The 10,540-nt window shown below is 53.2% G+C and overlaps 1 protein-coding gene and 1 long non-coding RNA gene across 9 annotated transcripts in view; one reads left to right on the forward strand and one right to left on the reverse strand.

Annotated features, from left to right (window-relative positions):
• The window catches only part of GATA4 (GATA binding protein 4), a 27,841-nt gene extending 20,414 nt beyond the window's left edge, over positions 1 to 7,427 (reverse strand). For 2 of the 4 annotated variants that reach the window (XM_065681869.1, XM_065681868.1), the window contains exon 1: positions 4,707 to 5,359. In XM_065681869.1, coding sequence (XP_065537941.1) covers positions 4,707 to 5,232 — 526 coding nt within the window. In that variant the 5' untranslated portion in view covers positions 5,233 to 5,359. Of the gene's footprint in view, positions 1 to 4,706; positions 5,423 to 7,219 lie in introns of those variants that run through there. The other 2 variants (XR_010613274.1, XR_010613275.1) reach the window with 2 other exon arrangements.
• Positions 5,654 to 9,754, forward strand: LOC136015652 (uncharacterized). 5 transcript variants are annotated; one of them, XR_010613279.1, is made up of 4 exons: positions 5,654 to 5,762; positions 6,148 to 6,323; positions 6,574 to 6,826; positions 8,994 to 9,754. It is a non-coding gene; the product is annotated as an uncharacterized LOC136015652 (long non-coding RNA). The 5 variants fall into 5 exon arrangements; XR_010613280.1 differs by lacking the exon at positions 5,654 to 5,762 and adding an exon at positions 5,816 to 5,888; XR_010613277.1 differs by lacking the exon at positions 6,148 to 6,323 and having other exon boundaries at positions 6,574 to 7,713; positions 8,768 to 9,754.
• The last annotated feature ends 786 nt before the right edge of the window (positions 9,755 to 10,540 follow it).

Genomic DNA, 10,540 nt, shown 5'->3' on the forward strand with positions numbered 1-10,540 from the left:
TTTTCACCCTGCTTGGGATTTTATTTGCTGGTTGATGCTTTGTTGGAGGGGGTTTCTTCCAGGGCATCCTTCGTTTTTTAATGGTTTTCCTATTCAAAATACCCAGCTGCTTTTGGGATAACTGATTCTGGGGAGTCCCTCTCTGCCTGCCGAGCCAAGGTTTCTCTACAATCAGGCTAGCACCGAACAGAAGGATCAGGCCCAGTTTCCTTTTGGAAACACTGCCTGGTAAATGCTCATGTCCAAGGATTTTGCCTCTTTCCCCCCAAACTGGTGGAAATAAATATGTAGAGAGCAAAATACAGGCTCTTAAAAAACCCTGCTGTTATTGTTGCAAGGATAAAGGCACGTACATGAGTGCATGTGTGGAAGAGAAAAATAGTTGGTTCTGGCTTAATAAGTCTTAGATTCAGTGCCATTGTCTGCTGCTTTAAGTTTTACTGCTTTACAAAAATCCATGAGCATTTGCAATGTATTACGTACTGCACCATGGCTGTTGTATGCAACATACGTCCTTGTATGCGGCAATAAGGTGCAGTTTTCAATTCAGGAATTGCATTATTGATCAGGGTAATCTGGTGCCCATGGTGGTGATATTTTCATTACTGTCGTTGCTGTATTTGCAATTTTACACACACGGTTTGTGGATTTGGGTGGTAATAATGAGTTGCGTGGCTGAGCTCGATCTTGCTCAGAGATTAGAAGCCTTACTTCTGTGGGTTTCACCCCAAATCCCAGACTGACTGGTGACAATTAAATTAGGCGGGAGAGCAGAAGGTGGCTTGAAACCTGCAGGGGGGGGAAACAAAGCCCTAGGCCAGCCTTCCCCGCCGGCGGAGCCGGAGCCGAGGTGAGAAATGCAACCGCCTGCAAAACTGGGGATGTAGGGTCCCATGTGAAATGCAGACGTGTCCTGCGGCCCCATTCCTCATCCTACAGCTCCGTCCCTTATCCTACAGCCCCTTTGCTCCATCCTACAGCCCTATCCCTCATCGTACAGCCCCATCCCTACATCTTACGGCCCCATCCCTCTACCCTATGACCTTGTCCTATGGCCCTATCCCTCAGAAGGCAGGGACAGCAGAGATTGGGCTCCCCCAGTTGCCCACTGCCCCATGGGGAGCAGTCACCTTGTTCTTCAGTGTGTGGGGAAGGTGAGGGGCTCCTTGTAGGGCAGAGGGTTGTAACAAATGCTGGTGAGTTACTGGAAATGCTGGCCCTGGGGATGCTACAGGGCAAATCTCTTAGCATCCCTATGGGAAAGCGTAAGATCTGGTTCACAATCTCTCCCCCACCAGCAGCAGAAAAGGCATTTTCGAACCGAGTGTCTGCTCCAGGCTTTGATCTTCCCAGATGCTGCTGCTGTGTTCACATGGTTCCTGTTCCCTGACTTCGATTTAGTCAAAGCAAAATGCTAAGCACCCGTTACAAATGCCCTCAGCCCCTAGCCCCGATTTACTTCCAACCACATCAACCTCCTCGATGACACAGCAAAAGAAAAACCCCAATGCTTTTTAGCCAAAAGCAAAATTACAGGAGGCAGGGATGGCAAACCAGGGTCTGCCCTGCGTTCTCAGCCTGGAAACCTCCCGGAGACAGCAAGCAGCAGCGGGCTGGATGCGCTCGAGCTCCTGTGCCGCCCTCGATCCCTGCTCCTCTCTGCTTGGGGAAGGGGAAAGGAGCAAACTGCTCCTCCATGCTAATTCTGGGGCAGATTTCAGGAGGTTTAGGGGGCTGGCAGGGAAGACTCTTCAAAGGGCACTTTGCAGCGGGTGCTTTTCATGCCTCATTAAGTCGGGAATTCGCTGCAACCCCATCCAAGGCAATGCCTGGAGCAAGTTCACGGCCTCGGCTGCAGGGTCTGATCCTGCACTTCAGGGTAATGAAATCATTCGCCAAACTTACTCTGAAAAGCCCAAATCTGGCATTTTCAGCTCACACCGGGGAAAGTTTTTCAGGCAGGGCCATGTCTCTTATGCGCCCATCCTTCCCGGTGCTTTATACCACGCAGCTGCATTGACACCTTTTAACCCAGGCCAAAATTCCTCTTATTAGGGAAAAAGAAGAAGATTTTTCTTTCTTTTAGTATAATTTAATTTGAATACATTTCACTGAACTTCTTTTCCTGGTGCATTGCTTTGCAGTGGAGAAAAAATGCCATTCCCAATCGCGCAGTCTGCGTATTGGTGTCTGCGTATTCAGCTACACCTGCATAGACCTGATCTTCATTATTAAAAAATGAGAATAATTAAAACCCTAATGATCCCAGAGGTGCTCGGCAGTTAGCACTATCCAAAGGTAGTGGTTCTCCAGGAAGCCAAATCACTGGAAGAAAATGCACTGCAAGAACCACTCGATTTAATATAAGGAAGGATTGTGTTTCCAGCTTGAGATTCCTCATTGTGCAGAGAATAAAAATACCTTTAGTCTTAAGGAAAGGCAAAGGAAGGAGTCGGCTGCACTGTGCTGGGCACTGCTCCGACGCTCAGCCAGGCTCAGATGTGTTATTAAACCGGGTCTGCGATGGGTGCACTATGCAGCAGTGTTTCCCCCCCACTACATCTTTCCGTGTTTCCCCCCCACTACATCTTTCCATGCCTTTGGTTTTTCAGCCCATAAAGGCTTTTTGCCCTTCCTCGTGAGAAAAAATCCCTTTCTCCTGGCTCAGAAACCACCAGCCGGTCTTTACATGCCTCAAGGCCCCGCTCCTCGATACCTGCAGCCTGGGTAAAGCATCGTCCCGGCGTCAGACAGGGACCGAGCTGGAAGCAGCCCGGCATCGGCCACATCCCGACTCGGGGAGAACAGGTAAACGGGCAAGTCTGGACCTTAAACTACTTGCTGGAGGAGCTGCCTTCCAAAAAGTCCATTTTAATCCTGAATTTAAAACTTGTCGGCTTTCAGGCAGTTTAATTTTTACCAAAACCAAAACACTTTTTACTTAAAACCCAAGTGCTTTTTCCTCAGTCAAAGAGACATAATTACACGCAAGCTAATAAAATCCCCCTGTTTGACACGGAGGGCGGAGGCGATGCCGTGAATCGGGACCTGGCAATGGGAAAGGGTCCCGGCTCCTTCCTCCTTCGTTAGCAACCACTAACATTTTCTGTCCTGGCTCAGCACATCCCATTTTTCCGATGCTATTTGAGAGCCCGGGTAAAAAACACTTTTTGCCACGAAAATGCACTCTGCGAGACCTGCAATGAAAAATGCTGGCTTAAAACCCCCAAATAACTGGGCTCAGTCTCTGACACTTTAAAAGCCGATGGGTATTTTTGCAACTGCAATATTCATTTGCATTATCTTAAGGTTATTTTTATTACTAAGAGCTCTTTTGAGAGCACTCCAGAAAGCTGGCATTTTTTTTTTCCCAAGGAAGAGATGGCACAGTAGTCAAATACAAACACGCTATGTCCTTGTTAACATTCAATTAGTATTTGATTATTTGATTCATCCTGACTTTTTTTCCTATACTTTCTACCTTCCTGTGGCTTCCAAAAATTGGTTGGCCAAAACTTTATCCTTAAGGATAATCTCTTCCTCATTTTAAGCAATTTCATAATGCCCAAAGGAAAGCAAAAGGCGTTGGTGAGGCCAAGCCTCCACCAATGCCCAACTTTCCTTTCCTTTAAGTCTAAAAATAATGCTAAAGATAAAGGAAATCTTGCCCAACACGATGGAAAAATTGCCCTCCAAAATTCAGGTTAAGGAATGCAACCTCAGAATATATCTGCACGCAAAATTGAGTCTTTTTCTTTGTTAATCCCAACCCCAAAGCCGACAGAAATACCTTCGTGGAGAGAAAACGGGAGAGAAAAAAGGGCTTATGAAACAGCAATGCAAAGTTGTGCCTGCATTTCTCTCCCTCTTTCTCCCTCTTCCTCTCTACCGAATATGAAAACAGTATTTTAAGCCATTTGGGCCAATTTCTGGTTGTAGACACAGGGGTGTTTCATGAAGTTAAAGGCTCCAAGATTGGGGTCGGCACAAGAGATCAGGACTGAGATATTCTGGGGGGGGCTAGGAGACACCGAAATACAGGGCTGGTCTGTCCAGATGTGCCTATGAATCCCTCAGGAAGTGTGCTAATTAATGTGGATGCGTTTCTCTTTCTCTTTTTCTATCACCTCTCCCCTCTCAGCACCAAATTTCCCCTCTCTTTCCCTTTTCCTATCCTAACTGGCCTTAAATAAAAGAAGACGTTAACACAGAGCAACGCGAAGGAAAGATCTGGGATTCACGGGCCACACTTCCATTTTACCAGTTTCCGTACAGATTTCCCTCATTTTACACCTCAGACAAGCCCAGGAAGGGGCTGCTTGTGCACATCGGGGTCCTGCACACCAGGATCATCCCCATCACAGCCCCTAAATCCCCTCGGAGCTGTTTGTGGAGCCGGCAGGCCCTGGCGCAGGAGCTCGGCACATCATTTCTTGCCGTTCCAGGCCTATCCTGAATTACGCTTTTTTTCTTTTGGAAACTGAGGTTTTTGAGGATATTTTGAAAGGGTGGTTTTGCAGAGAACGTGCGTGCAGGGTCGGGGGAGGGGAGCACCAAGCGCACCCCGTGTTTTGCAGCCAAATCCAATGGCCACGTCCTAAATACCGTGAATTTCTCCCTCTTCACCCTACCGGTGAGTGCACAAATATCTGGGGGGCAGCGGGGTGAAACCCTCCCTCCCCTACCCCGACCCGGTCTGTGCTCACCTATGTTGGCATGCCGGGCGGCTGCGGGCGTCCCTCGGCTCTGCAGGTTGTGCAGCATGGGGCTGTCGAAGGGCGAAGAAGTCCAGGTCGTGGCCATTTCTGGGCTCATGTAAGACGGGTAAGGGCTGGAATAGGAGCTGCCGAACCCCCTGCTGTACTGCTCCCTCCCGTTAGCAGAAAGGTTCAAGGAGGTGCCATAAGCCGCCGCGGCTTCCCGGGAAGAGGAGGCAGGGATGGGGGTGCTGGTGGAGAAGGAGAACCGAGGTGACACGGGAGGGTGAGAAGATCCCGGGTTGTAAGAGGCGCTTTCAGCTCCGGGTTGAGTCCAGATGGAGTGGCTGGAGACGGGGCTGCCTTGCTGGGAAGAGCCGCTGCTCTGGAGGTACGGCAGGCTGGGGATCATGGAGGTGACCCTCGTGGTGGGCACATAGACGGGGGACGCTGCGGCCGCGCTGTGCATGAAGCCACCTGCCCCCTCGTACGCCGGAGGGCCGGGGTTAGCTGCCATGGCTAAACTCTGGTACATCTCGTGATGGGCCTCCCCAGACCCTGCCGGGTCCCCGGCCACAATCCAGAGCGATGGGGAGCGGGTGGAAACCCCTGGGCTCCACTTTCCCCTGCGGTGAGCCGGCGCGGTCTCCCGTGGGTGCAGCCTTCCAGCCAAAACCAAAACACCACCAGCGATGCAATTTGCCTCCAACCCCCCGCAGCACCCTTTCCCCCACACCTCCCCCCTTCCCCACCTCCAGCAGGTCCGGCCGCCGCTCCGAGACCCCAGGCAAGAAGCCCAGGTCCCTCCGGAGGAGAGATTTAGCTCCCGCCTGGATTTAGCTTCTCCCACCGGGCTCCATCCATCACCTCCCGCCCCCCCCCCCCCCCCTTCCACGATGGGGCTGGGCTGCTTAAAACCCCGGGTCAGTCTCCTCCCCCCCCCCCCCCCCAGTCCCGTCCAGCAACACCTTGGGGAGCCCCGGGGAGCCGCGGCCGGAGGTTGCGGGAGGAGGCGGCGGCCGGGACCCCCCCCGCCACCCCGCCTCGGGGCGGAGGGATCGGGAGGTTAGAGCAGTTCTTGGGGGGGGGGGTGTTGGAAAGGGGAGGTGGAAGGGGGGGGTGCGCAGCCGGGAAGGTGAGAGACAGCGATGCTCTCTGCTAGGGCCTGGAGCAAAAACCTTTGTCCCGCAGGTACGATCGGTGCTTTAAGTTGTTAATGGCCCCCGAGGCCCGTGTTTGATGTGGGGCTGGCGGCGGGGGTCGACACGGAGGCTGCGGGAGAGGGGCGTAAATTAGGCAGACGGTGGGGAGGAAGAGGAGGAGGAAGGCTGGCTCGACACTGTCAGCCCCCGCCTGCCCCACGCGTGGCCGGCCATGCATGGAAGAGGGGTGCTTAAAAGAAGGGGGGTGCATTAACCCCTGCACCCCCATCCATGCCGCTCGTTTGCAGGTGATGGCATGTGCGGAGCAGGCCCCTAGGAGCAGCTGCAAAACTACCCCCTCCTGAGTGTTTTTACTCCCGTTTTTCCTGCGTGGGGAGCTGGGAGAAGCTGGAAGCACTGCGGGATGACCCACGGGATGCTGTGGTTTGGGATGGGGAGGCATTTCCCGGAGCCACAGGGCAGGGTGGGTGTGATGGATGCTTTTCCCCATGATGGTTGGATTTTGATACGGGCTCCTTTGGGGGGGGCGGGGACGGGACACACCTGGGGTGGAGGGGAATGGCTTAGGCCGAGGGGTGCTGTCAGGGCCTTGCATGGGGCTTGCAGTGGCAAGACCCCAAAAAGCGTTGTGGAGGGGAGTCTCGGGGAAATCCCCTTCCCAAGTTGGGCCTCGGAACGGGGTGAAACCTTCTAAGATGCTGTTTTCCCTGCAGATCACGGAGGGATCCTAGAAACCAGCATCACGCCCAGAGAAGGACTGGATGGGGGGGAATTATGGACAGAGAAACAGCTCTTGGGACTGATTTCGATGTAACTAGCAGATTCCCCGGGCTGAACCCCTCTGCTGGGCTGAATTTAGCAGCACAAGAGATAATCGGGAGATAACGGCTGATACCCGGGAGGACAGCGGGAGACGGGCAGGCGGCCGAGGAGAGGGGGAGAAGCCGGAGGCAGCGTTGGGAAGGGGTAAGGATGGAAGCGGGCCGGGAAGAAGGGAGTTTAAGGAAGCTCTGAACCACCACCCCCCCCCCCCAAAAAAAAATCCCAATGGATAGAGCAGTGGCTGGGCCGTGTGCTTGTAACCAGCCTTGGATGGAGCATTTCCACTGGGCTCTCCAAAGAGGAGCAGGACCCGCAGGAGGGGAAAAAGGAGTGAATTTCCCTCCTGCCTTAAAAATAGTAACGAAGATAATAATAATAAAAAAGCAACTAAAAAAGGGAAAAAAAAAAAGGCAAAATTAAGTCTGTTTTGGAGCCCGAGGAGACAATAGGAGGAAGCTTTCAGGGGAGGCCCGTAGGAAAGGGCTCGCCGGGGTCCAGCGAGGGAGAGGAGCAAGGGGACAGAGAAGCACTACCCACCTTTGGTGCTGGGGGCACAAGCGGTGGAGGGGGCCAGGCCGTGGGGCAGGACACCCCCTCGCTGCGGGGAAGGCAGAGGACTAGGAGATGCCTGGCTCCTGCCTGTTCCTGCTTTGGGGGGGGGGGGGTTTGGTGTGTGTTAGGGACAGTGGGGGATTGCTTCCCCCCCCTTTGGTTCCCCAGTGAGGCCAGACTCCCCAGTCCCACTCGCTGACTGGTTTGCCCGCGTCACGTGGAAATGGGTGGCGATGGGAGGAAAGTGCGGGGGTAACCGGGGGGTGTCTGGTATCTGTTGCACCATCAGCCGGGCGCCAGGTTTCATTGCTGCGCAAGGGAAGGGGAAAAGGGGTATAATAATGAAATCAAACCACCACCACGGGCACGGCCCCACGGCCGGCCCCACGCTGCAGGCAAAGTCCAGCCGGGCTGCCCTGCTCCGCACCTCCCCTGCACCCAGAGGGACACCCAGGAACAGCCCACACAAGTAAAAAGGGGTATGTTCTGGGGGGCACGCCCCCCCCCCCATCTCCCCTGTCCCTTTGGAGGTAACCTCCTTTCGTGGGGATATTGCACAGGGTGGGGATTTCTGCAGGATCTTGCCCCGAACCCCTTTATGGTCCAAGCAGAGTGAAGAGGTGGCAGCCTCTGTCCCCTCCGCCCCAGCCTGCTTGAGAGTGCTCCCCTAAACTGGACACTCATCTTTTGCCCCCCGCTGCCTCCCTGTGTGCTGCGGTCTAATGGTTAATGGTGCAGCACAGAGCCAATTCAGGGAATTAATGCTGGCACCCTTAATTTTTCCTACACTCTGGTTCCGGGATTTCCCTTGGAAATTTGGGGTCCTACCTGAGGTGAGGGCTGGTAGCAGCTTTTGGGACTGAGAAAGAAAAAAATCTTTGAGGAATTAAAGATATCTCTATGAAAGAGGTGAAGGGAGCAGGGTTTGGAGGGGACAAGCAGGTGGAAGTGATTTATTTAAGGGGGGAATGGACAGTGAAGGGGGTGCTTGGGGGGTCCCCCCATCCTCTGCCCCGGAGCCGCCCGCAGCCCCCCCATTACTCTGGGGTACGCTCTGTGGGGGGCACAGAGAGTCTGTGTCTGGGAAACCCCAAAAAGGGTGCCCCAGCCCGGCACAGAGCCTAAAAATGTGTCTCCACATAAATCAGGGCAGATACAGCAATACGGGCAGGAGGGTGGTTAGAGGTACCTATGAAGTTACAGGCACATAAACAGGGCATAGAGAAATAAGGGCCACGGTGTGCCTTGTTCGATATTTATGTTTTAAGCACACGGGGTAAATCTGCATGTAATAATGAGTATGTAGTTCTGTACTTACCAAAACAAACACTGCATATAGATGGGACTTAATGCATGTCTTACATATAAATATATATACACTCCTATACCTAAATATACAGTGTAATTTATATCAGGCTGTGTGCGTGTGTATATATAAAAGTATGCTTCTGAACACAGAGCTGTCAGTGGGCAGAGAAAGAAGGGAGAATGAAACATATCGATGTCTTTCATTTCTTTCCTTCTCCAAAGCAGCTGTGTATCCAGATGTTCAGGGTTCGGGACATGCATCTCCTTACCCATGCCTTGCAGAATGCTTGGTGATTTCCTCTACTAAATCTTCGTTGAATTCTTACTAAATATCAGCGCTTTCCTTAAAAAAAAGGAAGCAAAAATCCAATTAAACCCTATTAGAACCGCCCCAGCAGCTCTACCAGGAGCCGATGATTTCAAGGATCCGCCTTGGGTTTGTCTCTTCTAGGAAGAAACGCACACACACAGAGAAAAATACCCGTGGCTGGATCCAGCCTCTTTCAATGGGGAAACACGGGTCCTCGGTGCCGAGCATCCCGTTACGGCCGGTGCGCACGGCCGGAAGGCTACGCCGTGAGGAGCCGAGCCCCACGCTTAAGCGCCAGCCGGGAGGGAGAGGATGGATTTCGGACACTTTCTATGCCCCCCAAAACCCCCAAATGCAAATAATGGGACAGGGACAGAGCCCAGCGACAACGGGGGAAAAAAAAATCTCAGCTCTGCGCTCCGAGGAGCCTTTTTCCCTGCGCTCGCCCGCAAAGTGAAGCGGTCAACGAAATCTGGCTGAAAATAACCGTGCGGAACAAACCTCGGCCTTTCCGCTCTCCCTTCCAGTGCCCTCTTCTCCCCCAGGGAGGAAACAAATCGATACGGTGCCAGTTTGGGGGTTCGCTTTGTTCGGGTTCTTTTCCCTTCGTTGAAGTTAATTCCGTGGCGGTTTTAGAGTGGAAGCTGCGGGTGTTGGTAGATGCGCCCGTGAGAGGCAGTGAACAAGAGCAGAAAAAGGCAACAGAAAACGCTACATTAGGAATTCGGGTGAGGGGAAGGGGGAAGTTGATTTAAAATTTTCTCTTCAGGACTGTGCTGAAAATCGAATTTTTAAAATTTCACTCAAAAAAACCCAACCAACAACAACAAAAAAACCAAAACCAAAACCAAGAAAAACAACCAAAACCCAAATCTCCCAATTCCCCCCCCCCCAAAAAAAAAAAAAACAACCCAACAAAAAAAAAAAAACCAAAAAAAGGTTAAAGAATGGAGAAAAGAAAAAAGCTCAGCAAGCAACCGGGATTTTAGCACAGCAAAACCGAACCAAAGGGGTCGGTGCAGCCCTCCCCGGGCTTTGTGAGCGGTTTTGGGGGGGCTATTATCATTGTTTTATTTATCCCATGTGGGGAGGGCGTCTGGGGATGAGGGGAAGGTGTGGACTTTACGGGCTGCGGGGAGCGAGCAGCCTGTCTCCAGAGTGCGGGTACCCTCGGCTGGGTAGCACGGATCTGTGGCTGCCTATCTATAGATGTGTACGTCTCTTGGTGTGTGTATCTATAGGTGCATGGGGGATGTGGGGATGCAGCCGGCGGAGTTTGTCCTGCGCTGTCTTGTTTAGAGCAGCCGGTGGAGTTCGGGAGGTGGCGGGGGGATGTCCCAAGCACAGGGGGACATGGCTTGGCACTCCCGGCTTTTGGGGGTGTCAGACTGGAGGGGCGGGGAGATGGTTTTGGGGGGTTCAGGCCCCTGGAGTCCAGAGACATCTCGGGGCAGCCCTGGAGCGGAGCGCACCCACCTCCCCTACCCGCCTTTGGGGTCTGGGGATGGAGGAGGGCAGAAGGGATGCTCATGCCCCCCCCCCCCCCAGATCTGGCCCACACAGGGGAAGGGGATGACCCCCGTGCATCAAACCCCAGTGGAGAGCTGCTGGGGGTGAGCCCCTGGTTAGACTCGGAGTCCTCACCTTGCACCCCCTGGCACCCCTGTTCATGGACACGTGGCCCAAGG

The sequence above is a fragment of the Lathamus discolor genome, chromosome 5 (assembly GCF_037157495.1).
Source record: "Lathamus discolor isolate bLatDis1 chromosome 5, bLatDis1.hap1, whole genome shotgun sequence".
NCBI lineage: Eukaryota > Metazoa > Chordata > Aves > Psittaciformes > Psittacidae > Lathamus > Lathamus discolor.